This window comes from Biomphalaria glabrata, chromosome 17 (genome assembly GCF_947242115.1).
Source record: "Biomphalaria glabrata chromosome 17, xgBioGlab47.1, whole genome shotgun sequence".
Lineage (NCBI taxonomy): Eukaryota > Metazoa > Mollusca > Gastropoda > Planorbidae > Biomphalaria > Biomphalaria glabrata.
In genome coordinates, this window is record NC_074727.1 from 4,236,858 (window position 1) to 4,260,555 (window position 23,698).

A 23,698-nucleotide genomic window follows, 5' to 3' on the forward strand; every position below is an offset into this window, starting at 1 on the left:
CTACGGCTAAGTAGTCACCACTTCATACAATCTGTAAAACCCTCCTGTCTAAACTAAAGGTTTAAAAAAAATTGTGTCTTTCTGGTCTGTCTTTGCGGTCAGTCTTTGTGGTCAGTTTTTGTGGTCAGTCTTTGTGGTCAGTCTTTGCGGTCAGTCTTTGTGGTCAGTCTTTGTGGTCAGTCTTTGTGGTCAGTCTTTGCGGTCAGTCTTTGTGATCAGTCTTTGTGGTCGGTCTTTGCGGTCAGTCTTTGTCGTCAGTCTATTTGAACCACGTGACAAAACGAGAAGCTTATCTTAGAAGGGTCAAACAAAAATATGAGGAGAATGTTTTGGTAAAGAGAAAAAAAAAAGGTAATTGAAGAAAACAAACTACACAAACTGTAAAGAAACATTTCACATTGTTTTTTGTTTTTAAAAACTTTAATGAAATCTTTTCTGGAATGTACACGAAAGCAATATGTTCTTAATAATATGTTTTACTTCTATAAATAAAATATCACATTCGGAGATACATTAGGGCCAGTCTTCAGTAATACATTTGGGCCAGTCTTCAGTAATACATTTGGGCCAGTCTTCAATAATGCAACAGAGTTGGAACTCAACAACAGTTTGTAGCGACAAGTTGTACAAACATGATGTAGAGATCTAATCTGTTGATGACTTCATGGTTGTATCTCTTCGTTGCAGAGATTCAAAGATATTCAAAGATAAACTTTACGTACAGGAGGAAAGGAGGGAGAGAGAGAGAGAGAGAAATGGAGAGGGGGGGGGAAGAAAGAGAAATGGAGAGAGAGAGAGAAAGACAGAAAGAGAGAAAGACAGAGAGAGCGAGAGAGAAAAAAACTGACAGAGTAGTAGGAAAAAATGAGAGACAGAGATAGAAAAAGAGAGAAATAGAGAAACAGAGAGAGAGAGAGAGAGAGACCGGGGAGTGAAAAAAGAGAAAAAAGAGAGAGAAAGAGAAAACGAGAGCCGCATCAAAGAACGGTGAGCTTTTTAAAAAAAATTAGGCCACACAAATAATTTTGATCGCATCATCCGCATATGATCAAAAACACATTGAGATAGAGTGACAGACAGACAGACAGACACTTAGACAGAGATACACACAAAGATAGAGAGAGGGAGAGAGAGAGAGAGAGAATATAGATATACAACTTTAATTACAGCTAAACAAAAAAATTGACATAAAAAGAAAGCAAAGTAATTGATATTTCAATGAAAACATTATTTAGTATTCGGCTATGTTCGACCCTTATTTCTCAGCGCGATGCTAGGCATGGGTTAATTGTCTTAGTTCATAGGCATAATTCATGAACATATTTTGTACGCTGTTCAGAATTACAACAGTAGCTTGCTGTTAATAAATTACATTACATTTAAATATATTATTTAACACTTATATATATATTTATTTATTTATTATTTGTATATTAACTTAGAACATCAGAAAGTATATTTTAATTAGACAATAGCAGAAAAAATAGCATGGTCAAGGTCAGAAACACTTCTATTCTGTTTTTATGTAAAGAAAGTAATAGCAAAACTTAATTCATAAATACGTGTGTACAAATATTTTATACATAAAAATATCACAGTGAGTAAAGCTGAAAACTATACACTTGAATAGAATATATTTGCATATATTAGCAGCATGTGGAAAAGAAGCAATAACTTAACAATGAAATAACATCCGTTTCCGAAAGCCAGCAAACAAGATTCACAAAGGACTATTAGAAACTGCCCAAAGAGTTGATTCAAGTCAACTAACAAGATTCACAAAGGACTATTAGATACTGATTTAGAGTTGATTCAAGTCAGCTAACAAGATTCACAAAGGACTATTAGATACTGATTTAAAGTTGATTCAAGTCAGCTAACAAGATTCACAAAGGACTATTAGATACAGATTTAGAGTTGATTCAAGCCAGCTAACAAGATTCACAAAGGACTATTAGATACTGATTTAGAGTTGATTCAAGTCAGCTAACACGATTCACAAAGGACTATTAGATACTGATTTAGAGTTGATTCAAGTCAGCTAACACGATTCACAAAGGACTATTAGATACTGCCTAAAGAGTTGATTCAAGCCAGCAAACAAGATTCACAAAGGACTATTAGATACTGCCTAGAGAGTTGATTCAAGCCAGCTAACAAGATTCACAAAGGACTATTAGATACTGATTTAGAGTTGATTCAAGCCAGCTAACAAGATTCACAAAGGACTATTAGATACTGATTTAGAGTTGATTCAAGTCAGCTAACACGATTCACAAAGGACTATTAGATACTGATTTAGAGTTGATTCAAGTCAGCTAACACGATTCACAAAGGACTATTAGATACTGCCTAAAGAGTTGATTCAAGCCAGCAAACAAGATTCACAAAGGACTATTAGATACTGCCTAGAGAGTTGATACAAGCCAGCTAACAAGATTCACAAAGGACTATTAGATACTGATTTAGAGTTGATTCAAGCCAGCAAACAAGATTCACAAAGGACTATTAGATACTGCCTATAGAGTTGATTCAAGTCAGCTAACAAGATTCACAAAGGACTATTAGATACTGATTTAGAGTTGATTCAAGTCAGCTAACAAGATTCACAAAGGACTATTAGATACTGATTTAGAGTTGATTCAAGCCAGCTAACAAGATTCACAAAGGACTATTAGATACTGATTTAGAGATGATTCAAGCCAGCTAACAAGATTAACAAAGGACTATTAGATACTGATTTAGAGATGATTCAAGCCAGCTAACAAGATTAACAAAGGACTATTAGATACTGCCTAGAGAGTTGATACAAGCCAGCTAACAAGATTCACAAAGGACTATTAGATACTGATTTAGAGTTGATTCAAGCCAGCTAACAAGATTCACAAAGGACTAATAGATACTGATTTAGAGATGATTCAAGTCAGCTAACAAGATTCACAAAGAACTATTAGAAACTGATTTAGAGTTGATTCAAGTCAGCTAACAAGATTCACAAAGGACTATTAGATACTGATTTAGAGTTGATTCAAGCCAGCTAACAAGATTCACAAAGGACTATTAGATACTGATTTAGAGTTGATTCAAGCCAGCTAACAAGATTCACAAAGGACTATTAGATACTGATTTAGAGTTGATTCAAGCCAGCTAACAAGATTCACAAAGGACTAATAGATACTGATTTAGAGATGATTCAAGTCAGCTAACAAGATTCACAAAGAACTATTAGAAACTGATTTAGAGTTGATTCAAGTCAGCTAACAAGATTCACAAAGGACTATTAGATACTGATTTAGAGATGATTCAACCCAGCTAACAAGATTAACAAAGGACTATTAGATACTGCCTAGAGAGTTGATACAAGCCAGCTAACAAGATTCACAAAGGACTATTAGATACTGATTTAGAGTTGATTCAAGCCAGCTAACAAGATTCACAAAGGACTATTAGATACTGCCTAGAGAGTTGATACAAGCCAGCTAACAAGATTTACAATGGACTATTAGATACTGCCTAGAGTTAATTCAAGCCAGCTAACAAGATTTGCAAAGGACTATTAGTTACTGCCTAATAAGTTGATTAAAGCCAGCTTTTTTTTTTTCAAAGTTACTCTTGTCTCTAATGTATACGAGTCTTGTGAAGGTGGCGACCTCTAGCGGTAGTTCGTCATCTATCCTTTTCCACGTCACTAGCCCCGGAACAGAAGTCATGGATCACATGAAGGTTACAACAGAAAGTTCATGGCCCCAGATATCAACAAGATGAAACCGATGCCGGCGCTCATTCTTTGGGAGCCAGATTCTGTAGAAAGAAAAGATCATTTATAGCGGATATTATAAATAGCTAGCGATTTTGGTGCATCGGGTGTATTTGCTTATCATAACTCCCTAAATTTCTGTCAGTGTTTAATTTTCTTTTTGGACATTATTAAAACCCACACGCATAGTATACTGTTAGAGACATAACAATAATTGGACATCAAATTTCAATCCCAAATTGAATAGACAAAAGTAACTCTTGTTGTTCACATATAATCACGCCTGAACACATATAAACACGCCAGAACACATATAAACACGCCAGAACACATATAAACACGCCAGAACACATATAAACACGCCTGAACACATATAAACACGCCTGAACACATATAAACACGCCAGAACACATATAAACACGCCAGAACACATATAAACACGCCTGAACACATATAAATACGCCTGAACACAGACATACATCTAAAGCGTACAGGGCCGGATGTAAGGAAGGACAGGCGAGGCTATAGCCACGGGGACTCCACAAAAGAGATAAAAATGTATCCGACTTTTGACGGGTCAGAAACTTAACATTTTTTTTTCCCTACATTACTTTCGCATTTTTTACCGTTGGCAAAAATGTCGGGATTACAAAGTGCAGGCTCGGTATAGGTAAATACAGCTCCGGATTTGCAACAATACCTTTACCAAGGGCCTTACCCTCTACAAACTCAAAGATATACACTTTTTAAAACTAAAATCTGTATACAAAATATTTTTTTTGTTTAAATGGAGATTGAGGTTCAATTGTAGAGGTCAGTTGTTTCTGTGGCCCACGGTTAACGAGGGTGTCGCATGGCCAGCATAACGACCAACCGTCTTTTACTTTTCCCTAACTAATGTCAGGTGGCCATTAGAGCTGGGTGGACTCAGGGGCGCCCAAAAATCCCGAAATTAAAAATCACAGTCCTCACTAGAACTCAAACCCCCCGGTTGTAAGACAGAGCACCGTATCGCTCAGCCATGGTGACAGTGCCCAGCATCAAAGCCATCTGAAGCATTATGTGGCTTACACTCGGTTGACCATTAGATAGTAGTCATTTAAAATGTGTATATTATAATTCAAACAGAATAAAAAAAGCATGTTTAACAAAGAAAATACTATGAAACTACACTATTGCCACATTGTCTTAGTATTTTGTATTGTTTAGTACAGTTTATATTTTGCCCAAGCCAGACAAAAAAAAAACCAAAAAACTTTGCCTAAGTCTTGTCTCTCCTCCATTCCTCATTACCCTCTTGTCAAATACAGAGTTATCGTTAGTGATTGACAAGCAATTCAAATTATCTCCCTTGAAGCAAAGATTTTGATTTGCTAAACAGACTGACACCTGACAGACACAACAAAATAATGAAAAAAAAAACAACAACAATTCAATGACTTACTGGTGGTAGTGGTCAGATTCGAAGTGGTGACATCATTTACTCCCGCAGTGACAGCACCTGAATGGTTATTAAATATATAAATCAAATACATATGTATATATATTTATTATATATTTATACTTATTTGCATATATCGTATCTTATCTTATATAATACAGACGTTACTTCAAAACAGAAGATGATTACGTCCTACGCGTCATGCATTTAGTCATGCATATTAACCAGTGACTTAAATTCTGCCAAGTCACGGGTTTTCCTGGCTAGCTCAGGCAACCCATTCCATGCTCTAATAGCGCTAGGGAAGAAAGAGCATTTGTACAGATTTGTCCTAGCATATGGGACGAGGAATGTGCCTTTCTAAGTATTCTATTAGGTTTTGTTTTTGTATTTGAAGATTATGGTTCAGTGTTTTATGTATACTTGCTACTTTTGAGTCTTCTCCCCTGAAGGCTTTCTAAATTTAGTGATTTTACTAAAAGTGTTACTCTTCAAATGTGAATATTCGTTTGTTATGAATCTCACTGCTCTATTTTATGTCTGTTCCAGTTTCTTAATGTTTTCTTGAGTTGATGGGCCCAAACAGAGGATGCATATTCTATCATTAGCCTAACCAATGTTAAATAACATTTTTATTTTATATTCTTATTCGATTTAAAGAGATTTCTATTAATAAACCCTAATGCTTTGTTTAATTGTTGATAGTTTCATAAATATGGGGATTCCTTGATAGTTTCTTATTTATTATAAGACCTAGGTATTTTGCGTTTTTAGTCTGTGTTACTAATTTACCATGAATAAGATAACTGGAATTAATTTATTTTAGTTTTTTTTTTTGTTACTTTTAATAACTGACACTTTTCTAGGGGGGGGGGGGAAGACATGCTCCAATTGGATTCCCATTTCTGTAATTCATCAAATTCTCTTTGTAAAATTTCTTTATCTTGTGTTTTTTTATTGTTCTATATATTACGTCTGCAAATAATCTGACTTTAGTTCCTGAAGTAAAACAATTTGGTAAATCGTATATGTAAATTAAAAATAGTAGAGGACCTAAGACTATTCCTTTAGGTACGCCTGAGTTTACTGTTATTGGTGTTGATTTAGAGCCATTTATTATTACAGTTTGTTCTCTCCCTATCAAAAAATCCTGAATCCGCTGATGCAATGCCAAAATATTTTAATTTTTTAAGCAAACTATGGTGGTGAACTTTGTCAAAAGCCTTAGAAAAATCTAATAAGATAACATCTATTTGTTCACTATTATCTAAACCTTTTAAAAAATTATCAATAAGTCCTATTAGTTGTGTTTCACATGATCTATATTTCCTAAAGCCATGTTGGTATGAGGTGAGGACATTATGTTTGTCTAAGTGGTTTATGATGTCGCTACATATTATGAGTTCTAAAATTTTACATGTGATGCTGGTTAGTGACATTGGTCTTTAGTTTCCTGGGTCAGATTTTTCTACTGTTTAAGTAGGGGGAGGGGTTGACGTTAGCTTCTTTCCAGTCCCTTGTTATTCTGCCCTGGTTAAAAGGCGCCTGAAAAAGTATTGTAGGTCATTACATTTTAATTTCTTAAGTTCTTGAAGTAATCTAGCTGGAATACCATCAGGTCCAGATACTCGCTTATAGTTTTCGGATAACCCCTTTTCTTGTACTACTATATCTTCTATGTTGTCTACTGGATTCAAATTAAGTATTATGTCTTTGTCTCATGGGGCTGAAAATGCTGATGCAAAGTATTTATTTAGTATGTTAGCTTTAGTTTCATTATCATTATATGTTAAGTTATCTTCCCCTTTTAATGGTGCTACTCCTGTTGTTTCCATTTTCTTGTCCTCATCGAGAAGTACACAGATGTCTAATTCATAAAGCGCTGGTTGTGTGTGTGTATGTGTCTCGTGTGTACATGTTGTTCGTATTTGCGCTATAATATTATTGTTGTAATATTTATGCTGAGGTGGATAATTTTAGTCCAACTGAATTTCCATTTGTTTCGATCGATAAAACGATCTTATCTTATCTTATTTAAATGTTTGAATGTACAATTGTTTCATGCTTCTGATGACAAACCTGTTGATGAGCCCACGGTGTTGCTGGAGGCAGTTGTAGGCGAAGACATCGTTGCAGTAGATGCCGAAGAAGATGATGTATCTGAACTAACTGACGTCGCTTGTGTTGTAGCAACTGAAGATACAGTAGTGGATGATGTAGTTGAAGTTGAATCTGTAAAAAAAACAACAACATACATCTTTTTTAGATGCAGACATACGAGAAATTGAGAAACAATTTAGACCCCACTCTTAATAAATAAATATTACAGTAGGGAGAGATATGGCAGTAAATAATTATCACTAAATTCATCTTACAGTTTGTGCATTACGCTAAACAAAACATTATAACTACATAAAAAAAACTCTACATTCACATCAGATTCACCCCAAAGTTACACGTGAAATGTTTGAATGACATATCTGAATTGTATTTAATAATTTAATTGCCAATGAAACAAAAGAGTTTTTGTGTCTTTTATTTCGCTTCTATAATCTTTGTTTTTGTTTTTTTGTAAACTATTTTTTAGCGGCTCCCGAAAGGGGAAAAGACGCTATTAATTTTGTGTGGTCTGTCCGTTCGTCCGTCCGTCGCGTTTAGATCTCGTAAACTAGAAAAGATATTGAAAATCCGACATCATGATATTTTAGACCTTTCAAAGTTCTGATGCAACGTCTATTTTTTACACCAAAGTTGATACTATTATTTACTTACCTATCAACACCAGTAAACAAAAGCAGACTGTGGAATACATAAAATATATATAAAGTTTTTTAAAAACTTAAAACAAAATTATATATATATATAAAGCAGCGACTGTAAACGGAGATTATCTCTTCTATAACTCAGCCTTTGAGCGAAGTCCAGTTCTAAAATTAATCTTTTTATTCTAAGGCAGCAGTTCTCAACCTTTTATGCTCGGCGACCTCTTTTTACAATCCCCCACTCTGCCGCCACAGCATTAGAAGAATAGACAAAAACAATCCATATTTTTCGATGGTCTTAGGCGACTCCTGGCAAATCGTTAATCGACCCCCAAGGGGGTCACGACCCACAGGTTGAGAACCCCTGAATTAATTTAAGCCGTTCATATTTGAAACATTTGTTTCCCACTCTATGGCTTCCACCAGTCACAAAGTGACTGGATCATCTCGAAGTGATGAGATGATGGGGGTGTGAGAGACAACCAGCCTCTTGATGAAGCCTTTATCAGGGCAGATGCTGGTAGAGGCAGTACACTGGGGAGTCGCGGATGGTCAACTTGTACCCTAGAGCTATTGTGATGTACAATTGTATTGTTACGAATAGGCTGCTATATACACACAAAAAATTCATTGATGTATGTTCTCCTGCAAATTAAAAAATCTCAACTTGTGGCTGTCTTTTCTGTAATACGGACATTGTGTAGTTTACGGGGAATAAATGTATGAATAAATCTAAGAAAATTAGCCTTAAGTAGATTTTGTTTACAGAGTAAATAATAAAAAGTATTTTAAAAAATAATAATAATAAAAGGTAGTGACCTAGTTTAGTTAGAGAGTATGTTAGTTTTGGTAGATAAATATATTGTGTATTGTTTTTTAGAGACTGTAAAAGTGGTGACGTAGACAGACAGACGAATGACGTAGTAGACTAGGCGCAGATGGGAGAACAAGATGGCGATAACTTAAGAGAAGGTTGAATAGTGTTAGAGACGGATAAGTAACAATGAATAAGTAGACGTGACAAGTATCCCATTTGTGACTAAATGCATCATTTGAGATACTCTGAAAGTCTTGATTAAGTCTATTTTGTTAATTGTAATGTTCTTTGGCTAGTTTAAACTAGTTAATGAAATAGTATTGGATCTGAACAGCACACAAGAACAATATTAATCAGTAGACAGTTAAAACAAAAGCGTTGAGTGTGTTTAGGTGAGCTTAATAAGTGATGTGGTGGGTGATGTGTTGGATAGTGTGTTGGATACTGTGTTGGATAATGTGTGTTGGATAATGTGTTGGATAATGTGTTGGATAGTGTGTTGGATAATGTGTTGGATAATGTGTTGGATAATGTGTTGGATAATGTGTTGGATAATGTGTTGGATAGTGTGTTGGATACTGTGTTGGATAGTGTGTTGGATACTGTGTTGGATAATGTGTGTTGGATACTGTGTGTTGGATAATGTGTTGGATAATGTGTTGGATAATGTGTTGTATACTGTTTTGGATAATGTGTTAGATATTGTGTTGGATACTGTGTTGGATACTGTGTTGGATAATGTGTTGGATAATGTATTGGATAATGTGTTGGATACTGTTTTGGATAATGTGTTGGATAATGTGTTGGATAATGTGTTAGATACTGTGTTGGATACTGTGTTGGATACTGTGTTGATAATGTGTTGAATAATGTGTTGGATAATGTGGTCGATATTGTGTTAGATAATGTGGCGGATAGGGTGTTTGATAAATTGGTGGATAATGTGTTGGATAATGTGTTGGATAATGTGTTGGATAATGTGGTCGATATTTTGATGGATAATCTGTGGAAGCTACTTACTCAGTGAAATATTTGTCATGGTTGTTTCCCTTTAGTTTTCTTGCCTTACAGCCTGTGAAATAGAGAGGAACACATACACAGGTTAAAATGTCTGTTATAAAGTTTGTTCACGTTTATTTCTCCCACATCTATTCTCAGATCTAGTTGAAACTTTGCACACTCATTCATTGTCGTATATAACATAAATTAAAAAATCAATTGGTCATAATTTACTGAGAAACATTATAACTATAGAAAAAAAAAACACTATATTTTTTTATACCAACTAGGGAAATTAATCCTTCGGTATTCACGGATATCGCAAAATATATAAGGTTTTGTCCTCTTAGACAATTGTACACTTTATTTCTCCCACAACCATTCTCGGATCAAGTTGAAACTTTAAACATTCATTTATTGTACCTAGCGAAATAGGAATCAATTAAAGTATTAACCATTTAGTTAATTAAATATTGGTATTAATTGATTTATTTGATATCGAATAATGGAAATAGCTTCTACATTCTCGAAATCGGTGTACTCTTGGTTTACGTTAGGACGTGATGTAGTGAAGGAAACAGTTGAGCTTCGGATGGACGGCAAGATTCTGGCATGGGACAAAAAGCCTAAGTACTTCGGGGTCATCCTCGATCAGAAATTGACCTTGTGCGACCATATCCAGCATGTACGCGAAAGGACGCATGGTGGGAGCTCTGCAATGCGGAACAGGCCGTCCTAGCCCAGTTCCGAGTCGGACACTGTCCAATATGTTTGTACTTTGGACAGTGGAAGGAGAACTATGACACACTGCGCCGCTAATGCGTCGAGGACAATGAAACAGTAAACCAGATTCTTTATGAGTGTCGCGTTTTGCATGACGGACGATCGGGACATGGAAATGAGAGAGAGTTAATGGTTCATGTGTGGAATTAGGCCTGTCCCTGTACGGGGACAAGGCGACCTTACAACTCACTGCCCGCTTCCTCTCACGTGCTCTAAGGGAGTAACTCTCAGCATGGTTCTACATTAAAGAGATATATTGTTGTAAGAGTGGATTTCTTAGTTATTACCCTAAGATCAGCTTTTTTTAAAGCATCTTTTTATTGTTTTTTTCTTGTTTGATAATCGAAGTACTTTCCACATAGGCTATTCCAACATTGGCTGTTCCTACATTGACTATTCCCACTTTGGCTATTCCTACATTAGCTATTCCCACATTGGCTATTCCCACATTGGCTATTTCTACATGGGCTAGTCCTACATTAGCTATTCCTACATCGGCTATTCCCACATTGGCTATTCCTACATTGGCTATCTCACATTGTCTATTCCCACATTGGCTATTCCTACATTGGATATTCCCACATTGACTATTCCCACATTGGCTATTCCTACATTGACTATTCCCACATTGGCTATTCCTACATTGGCTATTCCCACATTATCTAGGGCCTATCTTCAGGCTTGGTTTTAAGTTGCCATAACAATACCGACTAGAAGATCAAGAAAGGTTTCTTGCAGCTGAAATCGTGACGCTTCTCTCTCTTCATATCAGGCCCTCTGTGACCACTGCTCAACACAACTCATGAACAACGTGACATGGAGAGTGCACAATAATTTGGTATTCTCATGAGTGTAAGTAAATAAACAAATTAGTTTTTCATTATGACATATCATATGTCGTGCCCTAACGGTCGACAGATTATGTGTGGTGCTCTAACGGTCGATATATCATGTGTGGTGCCCTGACGGTCGATATATCATGTGTGGTGCCCTGACGGTCGACATGCCATGTGTGGTGCCCTGACGGTCGACATACCATGTGTGGTGCCCTAAGGTTCGAGGTGTCATGTGTGGTGCCCTGACGGTCGACATATCATGTGTGGTGCCCTAACGGTCGACATATCATGTGTGGTCCCCTAAGGTTCGAGGTGTCATGTGTGGTGCCCTGACGGTCGACATATCATGTGTGGTGCTCTAACGGTCGATATATCATGTGTGGTGCCCTGACGGTCAACATACCATGTGTGGTGCCCTGACGGTCGACATACCATGTGTGGTGCCCTGACGGTCGACATACCATGTGTGGTGCCCTGACGGTCGACATATCATGTGTGGTGCCCTGACGGTCGACATATCATGTGTGGTGCCCTGACGGTTGATATATCATGTGTGGTGCCCTGACGGTCGACATACCATGTGTGGTGCCCTGACGGTCAACATACCATGTGTGGTGCACTAGGGTTCGACATGTAATGTGTGGTATACTTACGGTTGATTGATCATGTGGTGCATGCATTAATAGATCAATGCACTATTTTAAATATGCCAAGGAGAAAATATTTTAGAAAATCTCCACAAAAGTCTGTTCAGTACATGTCAAAGTGTCGACTACACATAGAATATTGATATCTAACTGATCAGGTGTGAAATATTGTTTGCCTACTAACAATTATTTAAAAAGCGTGTTCTTTCAACTAGGGACAAGATCAATAAGCATGGTGGCGAGAGTTATCGAACCTTACATTAATTAATAAACAAACAAGGATATCATGTTACTCTAGTTTAAATAATGTAACGGTATTTTTATATTTTTTATTTTTCAAAGTCGACACAAAAGCTAGTAGCAACGAGTTATTTAATTAATTTTAAAATCAACAGCCAAAAGATTTAATGAAATGTTTTGAAATGAATACAAGTACTGTAACAGGGGAAAGAATGCAAACACTTTAGCAGGGGAAAGAATGCAAACACTTTACCAGGGAAAATAATGCAAACACTTTACCAGGGGAAAGAATGCAAGCACTTTACCAGGGGAAAGAATGCAAACACTTTACCAGGGAAAATAATGCAAACACTTTACCAGGGGAAAGAATGCAAGCACTTTACCAGGGGAAAGAATGCAAGCACTGTACCAGGGGAAAGAATGCAAGCACTTTACCAGGGGAAAGAATGCAAGCACTTTACCAGGGGAAAGAATGCAAGCACTTTACCAGGGAAAATAATGCAAACACTTTACCAGAGGAAAGAATGCAAACACTTTACCATGGGAAAGAATGCGAGCACTGTACCAGGAGAAAGAATGCAAGCACTTTACCAGGGGAAAGAATGCAAGCACTTTACCATGGGAAAGAATGCGAGCACTGTACCAGGAGAAAGAATGCAAGCACTTTACCAGGGGAAAGAATGCAAGCACTTTACCATGGGAAAGAATGCGAGCACTGTACCAGGAGAAAGAATGCGAGCACTGTACCAGGAGAAAGAATGCAAGCACTTTACCAGGGGAAAGAATGCAAGCACTTTACCAGGGGAAAGAATGCAAGCACTTTACCAGGGGAAAGAATGCAAGCACTTTACCAGGGGAAAGAATGCGAGCACTGTACCAGGGGAAAGAATGCAAGCACTTTACCATGGGAAAGAATGCAAGCACTTTACCATGGGAAAGAATGCAAGCACTTTACCAGGGGAAAGAAAGCAAACACTTTAACATGGGAAAGAATGCGAGCACTGTACCAGGGGAAAGAATGCAAGCACTGTACCAGGGGAAAGAATGCAAGCACTTTACCATGGGAAAGAATGCAAGCACTTTACCAGGGGAAAGAATGCAAACACTTTACCATGGGAAAGAATGCGAGCACTGTACCAGGGGAAAGAATGCGAGCACTGTACCAGGGGAAAGAATGCAAGCACTTTACCATGGGAAAGAATGCAAGCACTTTACCAGGGGAAAGAATGCAAGCACTTTACCATGGGAAAGAATGCAAACACTTTACCAGAGGAAAGAATGCAAACACTTTACCATGGGAAAGAATGCGAGCACTGTACCAGGAGAAAGAATGCAAGCACTTTACCAGGGGAAAGAATGCAAGCACTTTACCATGGGAAAGAATGCAAACACTTTACCAGAGGAAAGAATGCAAGCACTTTACCATGGGAAAGAATGCGAGCACTGTACCAGGGGAAAGAATGCGAGCACTGTACCAGGAGAAAGAATGCAAGCACTTTACCAGGGGAAAGAATGCAAGCACTTTACCATGGGAAAGAATGCGAGCACTGTACCAGGAGAAAGAATGCGAGCACTGTACCAGGAGAAAGAATGCAAGCACTTTACCAGGGGAAAGAATGCAAGCACTTTACCATGGGAAAGAATGCAAGCACTTTACCAGGGGAAAGAATGCAAGCACTTTACCAGGGGAAAGAATGCAAGATGGAAGAGACTCTAATCATGGTAAAAAATGAAAAAAAAATATGGAGACGGGCGACAGATCATGTGTGATGCCCTAAAGTTGACAAATCATGTTTGGTTCCCCAAATGGTTGACAGAGCCCTAACGGTAGGCAGATCATATCCATACCTAAACAATCGCAAAATCATGTGTGATACCCTAACAATCGCTAGATCATGTGTGATACCCTAACAATCGCTAGATCATGTGTGATACCCTAACAATCGCTAGATCATTTGTGATACCCTAACAATCGCTAGATCATGTGTGATACCCTAACAATGGCAAGATCATGTGATACCCTAAGGGTCCGTCAGACTAAGGGACATGTGAAGGTGAGGTGATGAAATACATTCCAAGTAAAAATCTACTAAATTTTAAACAATCATCTCTTTAATTAGATATATCATCTACGATAGCTCACTGTAGCTTCGGAAATCCAAAAGAATCATGCTCAATCATTAAGCCAAAGTTGGACCTATATAAGATCTGCCCAGAGTGGACGGATCCTCATTAACAGTGCTTGAGCTTAATGAGTTTGAAACTATTCTTTCTGTATCATCAGCTTGATGCATTTTTTTTTCAACATTTGGTTTGAATGTGTCAATGTTACTCTAAAACAGTAATTTGCAAGGCGAGTAACTGAGGACGAATGTAGCTCGCCTAAGATCCAAACGGCCCTCCAAGACTCGACCAAAAAAAAACATATTCTTAGGCATATAAAGATTTAATTTTTTTGGCTTCAAAAACAATTAAAATGGAAATAAAAGCTAGTCTTTGAGTCGGATGATTGAGATGGAGTGCCGTATCTAAAGTGGCTACAAGTCGTGTCCTAGCTATGAACTAAATATTTTGTCACTTCAAGAGCTGATAACTTTCAAAAAGAATAACCAAATTGTTATGCCCTTAATTGCTGCTAGGAGTACTAATGCGACAGTCTGATTCATATTGGAAAACCCACAAAATTATTAACTAAATCATAGTCTTTACTACAAACGAACGCATTGATATCGACGGTTCAGGTACTGCTTAAAACTGAAAGTCACTTGCAGTTCTGAACAAGGACAATAGCATAGAACAAGAGACATATAATGAGATGAATGTGTAGCAGTTCGACGTCATATGACCCGGAAGTGTAAACATCCTGAAATTGTAACAACATATGGCTTCACAAAGATAGGGTTCCGAATATTTAAAACTTCACGGGTATAGCGTTTCCCCTTCATGTATCCCTTAGTCTGTTGAACCGTTGGGGCACCACACAAGATATACCGTTTAAAAATTTACAAATAGAGATACTGTCCAAATAGAAAGAGACTGCAGTGAGACTAAAAAAGAAAAATGTATGTTGTTGATTTTATTTTTGCACGTACATGCTAAGCTATAAAGATGTTATACTATTTGTATCCCACAAACGTCGACCAGCCCCTCTGATTGTATAACCAATGTTTATGTTTATTTGTAATTTTTTTTTATTTTGTTTTATTTCTTTTTTGAGCCTATTTTTATGTGTGTTTATAGTCATATGATATGATAGAACTTAGAATAACAAGAAATAAAAAAAAATATTTGTTTTTTTTTAATCGATCCCCGCTCACACAATTTTGGGTGGTCGAGCTTGTTGGAATAACGTGTAGTTTTGCTAGTTCAACTTTATTTCAAACTAAACTATATTTCACTCTCTATCTCTGTCTCTCACTTTGTCTCTCTCTCTGTTTGTCTTTGTCTCTCTCTTTCTCTGTCTCTCTCTATTTGTCTCTCTGCGTCTCTCTCTCTTTCTCTCTCTGTGTGTCTCTCTCTCTATCTGTCTCTTTGTGTCTATCTCTCTCTCTTTCTCTCTCTGTGTGTCTCTCTCTCTATCTGTCTCTTTGTGTCTATCTCTCTCTCTTTCTCTCTCTGTGTGTCTCTCTCTCTATCTGTCTCTTTGTGTCTATCTCTCTCTCTTTCTCTCTCTGTGTGTCTCTCTCTATCTATCTGTCTCTTTGTTTCTATCTCTGCCTCTCTCTCTCTCTGTTTTTCTCTCTCTGTCTCTGTCTCTCTCTCTCTTCTTCACTTCGTCTGTTTATTTCTCCCGCTCTTACTTTTACTGTCTTTTTCTCCGTCTGAAAATCTGTGCCTCTCTATCCCTCTCTCCTTCTTCTGTGCCTCTCTATTTCTCTCTCCTTCTTCTGTCTCTCCCCTCTATTACCCTTCTCCTCCCTCCTCTCTGCTTTGTCCCCACTCAAATAACATTTTATGTTATCGATTGATTACAGAGTCAAATATCTTTTTTTAAACAAGACATTGTTAAACAACATGAGCTAATGTGTTTAAGTCTCCTAGACTGTAGTGGGTAGGGTTAAACATAATGATTTATACTCTACAAACAGAACTCCCTGGTCATGGTCACATTTGTATATACTTGTGAGTCTTGGACGCTGACTGCAGAGCTAGAGAGGAGGATCCTAACAATGGAATTAAGATGTTACAGAAGGATCCTTGGTATCACGTTCAAAGACCGCATCACAAGTGAAGAGATAAAAGACAGGGTTACCATAGCGATGACCTGCTAAATATCGTAATAAAACGCAAGCTAAAAATCTATAGCTATATTACAAGGTCTTCGGGGCTCGCAAAGACCTTCCTTTAGGGAACAGTACCAGGAAAATGAAGAAGAGAAAGCGATGGGAGGAAAACATAAAAGAATGGACGGGCCTGTCATTGAAAGAGGTTCTAACTAAGGCAAAAGACAAGAAAGGGATGGAGATAAACGGTCGACGAATCTTGCGTAGTGCCCCAACGGTCCAACAGACTAAGGGATAGGTAAAGTAAAAGGTAAAAGATGAACAGAACTAGACAGTGTGTTCGGTGATAGACGAGAATTTGCCAAACTAAGTCCCTATCAAGTCTGGTACATTTCATTTCTTTAAATCAAGCTACAATAGGTACAGTTAGATGCGATTTGGGGGTTAGCCTTATTGCTGGCCATATGAAACCCTCGTTAACTGTTGGGCAAAGGTGGTCCTGGAAAAAATATATAAAAAAAAAAACACCTTCCTTGTGAACCTATAAGTCTCCAAGGAAAAACTATTTTTCCACACTACCCCAATTAGAGGAATGTAAATAGCGAGGTAATGTCCCCTTCTGCTAAGACTAACACGACCTGCCAACTGTGATGTATTTCTTGTTTTTGACACTTTAAATTTCATATAGACTTGGATTGGGGTACAATCCGACTTCACACCTTAGTTGACAACTTCGAGAGCGACAGCCCAAGAGCATAGCACACAGGTCGTCGACAAGACCAGGCTGCCATCTTTCCTAGTACCATTAGAGCATGGAACAGGTCTTTAAGTATCATGCAAGACTAGATTGTGTAATGTAGAAGAAGTTGTTTAGCGTACAAAAAAAATGGATGGACTGTCTACGTGGCATTAAAAATGACGAAATTTTAGAGTTTGGTTTAGAACTCTAGATGATTAGTAACATAAGAGAAAAAGTAAAATCTTCATAGTCAGGGCCGGATTTAAGTTTGTGGAGGCCCCGGGGCATGATTTTTGTGAGGCGCCAACACATTTTCACAAACTTTCATGAAGATCCAAATGTAAATAATAATACTTATATCCAGTGTTTTTTTTTTTTGTAAAACAAATAGGTGCCGGTACTCAGTGATTAGGTGCCGGTAGTCAATGATTAGATGCCGGTACTCAGCAATTAGGTGCCGGTACTCAGTGATTAGGTGCCGGTACTCAGCGATTAGATCCCGGTACTCAAGCGATTAGGTGCCGGTACTCAGCGATTAGATGCCGGTACTCAGTGATTAGGTGCCGGTACTCAGTGATTAGATGCCGGTACTCAGCGATTAGGTGTCGGTACTCAGTAATTAGGTGCTGGTACTCAGTGATAGATTGTCTAACTTTTAACTGCTAATAAATTTATAATAAACTTTTAAATACAAGGAAAGTAATAATGTTTCCCCACATTAAAAAAAGGGTACCGGTACGCCGTACCGAAGCGTACCGTCACAAAAAAAAGCCCTGCTTACATCTAAAAGTATCGCATATTTCGAAAAAAGTACGAGAGTAGGGGAAGGCGCGGTGAAGCGCTTGGTTTCCGAACCGGGATTCCCGGGTTTGAATCCTAGTGAAAACTGGATTTTTTCATTTCGAGATCTATGGGCGCCTCTGAATCCACCCAGCTCTAATGGGCACCTGACATTAGTTGCGGAAAAGTAAAAGCGGTTGGTCGTTGTGCTGGTCACATGACACCCTCGTTAACCGTAGACCCCAGAAACAGATGGCCTTTACATCATCTGCCCTATAGACCACAAGGTCTGAAAGGAGGACTTTACTTTTTTTTAATAGAGTAGGGCCTACATGTAAATGTAATCTCATTTATTTGTTGTTGTTTTCTTTTAATTTAACATGCATATTTTAGTTTTAAAAAGTTTATATTTTTTTGAGTTTTGGGAGGGTAAGGCCCGAGATTGAAGAACTGCGTAAATCCGAAACTGCATTCACATATTACGAGCATGATACAAGCGGACACTTTTTAATCATGATAGTGTTGTCAACAGACAGAAAATAGTATTGGTAAAAATGCGAAAAGAAAAGAAAACGTTCGATTTTCCGACCCGTCCAAATTCGCATACATTTTATCTTTTGTGGCGGCTTCTTTAATATGGAGTCACTGGGGCTGTAGCCCCGCCTGTCATCTCTTAAATCCGGCCCTGTTCATAGTTGTAACATCAGGAGAGCGACAGACATTTAAACCGATCGCCCGTTATGAATTAAACATCTTATCTTATCTTGTATAATACGGACGTTACTTCAAAAAAGAAGACGATTACGTCCTACGCGTCATACATTCAGTCATGCATGTTAACCAATGACTTAAATTCTGACAAAGTTACTGGTTTTACTGGCTAGCTCAGGCAACCCATTCCATGCTCGAATAGCGCTAGGGAAGAAGGAGTATTTGTACAAATTTGTCCTAGCATATGGAACGAGGAATGCTCTTTTGTTAGTCGTTCGTTGTGAAACCTTGTTGCATGCCTGTTGATGTGTGTTTTATATAGGTTGCACCACTCGGTGTTTGGGAGTAGCATCCCTTGTAGCTGTTGTTGTCAACCAAGATGGCGTTCGATTAAACAGCTGACTTCATGTCTTATAATTTATATCCAGAGTCTTGTTATTATTCGTTCATCATAATCAACAATGCCTTCTGTTTAAGAACTCGTGTTCAGTACAGACGTGCATCCTAAATAATCATAATAATACGCCCGAACAAATATTCACTAATATACTCGAGCTAACATTAAAGCTAACAGAAATGATACATCTGCGGCATGTTACAACTGACTTGTAGGCCAAGGATAACATTTTTTCAATCGCACATCAGCTATTCATTAGATAAGAAGATTGAATGCGAATTTTCACAAGTCTTCTAATTTTCCAGGCACTGGTTCGTCGTCCAGACATCTGTGATCATACTAATTGTTGCGAATTATTAAAGGTCCCTACAAGATGAAACAGGGCGGAGGACACGCACTAACCAGGAGATATATCAATTGTATGAAGGCCCACCGATAGTGACAGAAATAAAAAAGAATAGGTTACATTGGCAGGTTTCCTGGAAAGAATGACAAAAAACAGAGGAGCGAAAATTGTATACATGAAAAAAAAAAAAATGCAGGCGAACCAAAGGCAGACTCCGTATGCGACGGATTGATAATGTGGAGGCAGATCTACAACAGTTTGGGGTTAGGGCGTGAAGACGGAAGGTCCAGGAGAGGGATGTGTTGAAGCAGGCCAGAGGCCTCCATTGGGCTGTAGCGCCACTGGGATGGATGGGTATTAAAGGCTCCATTGACATCCTTAGAGACTTGACTAATGATTTCAAAGGTTCCACAAACTCCCCCTCCCCAAACGATAATTTCTGTGAGTGCTTTAAATAATTAAAGGATGTTTAACAAAAAGATCATCCACCCTTCAGTAATGCCATCCTCTTGTTTCCAGTAGAAATCAATCAAACATGCCAATAGCCATTGTCTAAGTTCCCTTTACTATTGATCATCACCAAGTGTAAAATCATATCTTCTGAAATGGGCTTACTTTAAGGAAAATCAATTAACAGAAATGCCAGAAGTGAAAACAAAAGATATGAAGTATTCATTGAGGCTGCAAGCTATTTAGAATCTTGCTTCTGAATAATAACTTTATGAAAATATTTACTTCTGTTACGCATAGGGCAAAACACGCTATCACAATTACAAAAAAAAAAAAAGATAAAGAACCTCAATGTGTTGTCAACTCACCAAGCCCTATATACAGACAGGAATGGAATCGCTTGTCATGTTTATACTACATTTTATTAATTATTATAATTATAATAATTATGATTTATTTTATTAAATGAGAGACGCATGTAGATCATTAATAAAAAAAAATTTCAACGTGTTAGTAAATAATTTGCATACGGAAGCATCATGAGCCAATTGGGCTCTAGCCAAGATAAAGCCAATTATTGTAAGTGTATTGTCGAAAGGCTTAAATAGGGCCTCATAATCAGGGCCGGCCCTAGGCCACTGCAGCCTATGCGGTCGCAGTGGGCCCCGCGCTTTCATAGGCCCCGCGCTAATTCTAAGTGTACATTATTAAATTAAACCATTATAACGTATATAAAATAACAGGGTTTTCGCGACCTCCTGATTTTCCAGGGCCTCCAGGAAATCTCATGAAAAGGCAAAATATACGATAAAGTCCTGAACTTTTTTGAATTTATTCAAATCTCCTAAAGAATAGACGAAATTGACATTTTGGGGTGCCAATAAATAAAAAGTGGCATTGCGAGCTTTCATTTGATAAAAATTTATCGCAAAGACGAAAGTAGGCCTATTTTCTAATTCAAAAAAAAAAATAATTTTGACATTATGCTTATCCCTACCCAGACTAGGCCCCGCGCGATCCGTTTCGCATAGGGCCCCGCAAATGCTAGGGCCGGCCCTGCTCATAATACATGTATTAGTCATGTTGCACGCACGTTGGCTTAAACGGATCCTAATTTTTATGAAAAACTCTTTAAGTAAGAGACTAACAAAAAAACTCCTTTCTGACCTAATGGGACAAATGGTGTAAAGTTCATGTTTCTGTGGCTCCCGGTTAACGAGGGCGTCACGTGGCCAGCAGAACGAACAACCATATTTACTTTTCCCCAACAAATGTCGGGTACTCATTAGAATTGGGTGGACTCAGGGGCGTCCCTAAGGTCCCGAAATTCAAAATCCCCAGTCTTCACTTGGATTTAAACCCGAGACCCTGGTTTCGGAAGCCCATCGCTTTACCCCTCAGCCACCTCTAGATTGATTGTTGTAAATATCTTCATTTTGATACTGGATGCGCGGCTAGACAAAATAATATTAACCCAGAAAACCAATGACGTTTCAACATTGCTGCCTGGTATGGCAACCTAAGCATAAAAAAATACATTTAAAAAACTATATAAAATTGTAAATGCTTCCAGTAAAATCATAGTCAACAAAGAAACCGCTCTCGGACACCTTTTTGAGAAAAACATTGCTAAGAGAGATGTAAAGATTTTAAGCATTAAAAAAATCACATTCTTCTTCATGATATGAACATTTGACCATCATAATGAAGGTACAAGACACCGCTCGCATGTACTGTTAAAGAGAAACTGGGGTATGGACGGTAAGACTATATCTTGTATGCTATTGTACAAATGTTTGCTCTAATCATGTACTGTTTCTGTAATGCACTTTGTAATGTACAATTATAAAACAAATATTCTCAAGGATAATAAACACTACTATCATTATTAAAAAAAACAACTAATCAGTAATTGGCGTTCGAATTACAGACTGTAAACTCGATTTCTTTTTTTCAAGAATAAAAATGATTATAAAATGCCAGTTACGGGAAATGATGTGCAAACAAGTGTTTGTTTCTTTGTTGTTTGTTTGTTTGTTGTTTTTTTCGTCAAACCTTTAACTTTGGAATTTCTCTTGCTACTAAGTGACCAAAATTCACGCGGGTTTTAAAACCCAAACATAAGTAAAAACTTGGTTTCACTGAAAGATTGCTAGGTAAATAAATATTTGTATTCTTTTCACTATTTCTTTAAAAAAAGAAAGTAAAAGTAAATTGAATGGTACTTACCTTAGACCGGGTGACAGATGCTTCCAATCCCAAATGCTCGTTGAGGAAGATACTTTCCAGAAGGCTTGCTATGAGTGGCAAAATGAGCCCACCGTCTTCTTGGACATGCGCAGAGCATACCTCACGAGACATTGCTTGGTGACTTTTTGTTTGGCGGTAGGCAAGACGACGCCTGCATTGCGCACTTTTAAAAATGTTTTTTTTTTTTTTTATAAACTGATTTTTTTATTTTTGTTGACTTACGAGAATTTATTTTCGAAGAGGATTTGCCACTAACTTTCTAAGTTCAGATCTGACCGATATGTGACTTCATTACATTGATATGCTGACAGGTTGTGAAGATTGCATGTTGGCCTATTGTCATAAGTTGTGTCTCTCACTGGCAGGTTGTATATATCCCTCCCCCCCCCTTTTCTTGTTCCCTTCGTATTTCATTTACTCTCTCTCTCTCCCTCTCTTTCTCTCTCTCTCTCTCCCTCTCTTTCTCTCTCTCCTTCTCTCTCTCTCTTTCTCTCTCTCCCTCTCTTTCTCTTTCCGTCTCTTTCTCTTACCCTCTCTTTTTCTCTCTCTCCCTCTCTTTCTCTCTCTCCCTCTCTCTCTCTCCCTCTGCTCTTCTTGTCTTTTTCTTTATTATTTCTGCCTCTTTCCCTCAATCTCTTCTTTTCCATCTCTTCATCTCTCTTTCTCTTTGTTACATTCGTCTTTCTTTAGCTTTCTATTACCATGCATTTTATCCGACCTCTCTCTCTTTCTATCTCTCTGTCTATCTGTGTCTTTGTCTCTCTGTCTGTCTCTATACCTCTTTCTCTGTCTCTCTCTCTCTTTCTCTCTCTTCTTCATTTCTTCTCTTTATTTCGCCCGCTCTTACTTTCCTTTCTTTTTCTTCGTCTGCAAATCTGTGCCTCTCTATCCTTCTCTCCTTTTTCTGTATCTCTCCTCTATTACCCTACTCCTCGCTTTGCCTCTCTACTTTGTCCCTTCTCCTCTTCGTCTGACAGTTACCCTTTTCCTCTTGTTCTACTGAACTTTTTTTTTAAGCATTTCTTTTTATTTCTTTTATTTTGTATTCTACTTACGACCACGCCAACATAGTACCTCATAGGGCCGTTTTATGGCGGACGCCCGGACGGATGATGTGGTACAGAGAAGGAATATGGAGGAGTTTCCCCAATGGGTGCTCGGCCTTCGGCCTCACCGCAGACTTTGAGCGCCTTGCTATTCGAGCCATCGGTAATATGGATGTAACAAATTTACATCTGCTTGGGTCCCTCCCAGAGAGAGCATTTGATTAGACAGGCCGATGGAGGGAATCTTCAGGTGGTTCGTGCTTCTGATGGTGCCCAAAAGACCCTCTGGCCTTTTTACCTTACTAAGATTTGAAAATAGCTAAATGTCCATAAAACTATAAACTTTTGGTTTACTTATTTGTTCTACGTGATCAAGAAGGGTTTTCAAAATCAAGACAAATCTACAGGTAAGACCAGATTGTGCGCTTTTTTTTTTTTTTTTTTTTACTTTATACATGTAAATGAGTCTTTCCC

General features: G+C 37.9%; 1 protein-coding gene across 1 annotated transcript; it reads right to left on the reverse strand.

The window, feature by feature from the left end:
- Positions 1-414: 414 nt before the first annotated feature.
- LOC106076618 (uncharacterized) lies at positions 415-22,310 on the reverse strand. Its single transcript, XM_056016385.1, has 6 exons — positions 22,158-22,310; positions 9,798-9,849; positions 7,971-7,997; positions 7,278-7,430; positions 5,202-5,258; positions 415-3,801 (listed from the first exon to the last, which is right to left on the reverse strand). Exons 2-6 carry the CDS (start codon positions 9,814-9,816, stop codon positions 3,725-3,727), a joined length of 333 nt encoding a protein of 110 aa, XP_055872360.1. The 5' UTR covers positions 9,817-9,849; positions 22,158-22,310; the 3' UTR covers positions 415-3,724.
- Positions 22,311-23,698: the final 1,388 nt, after the last annotated feature.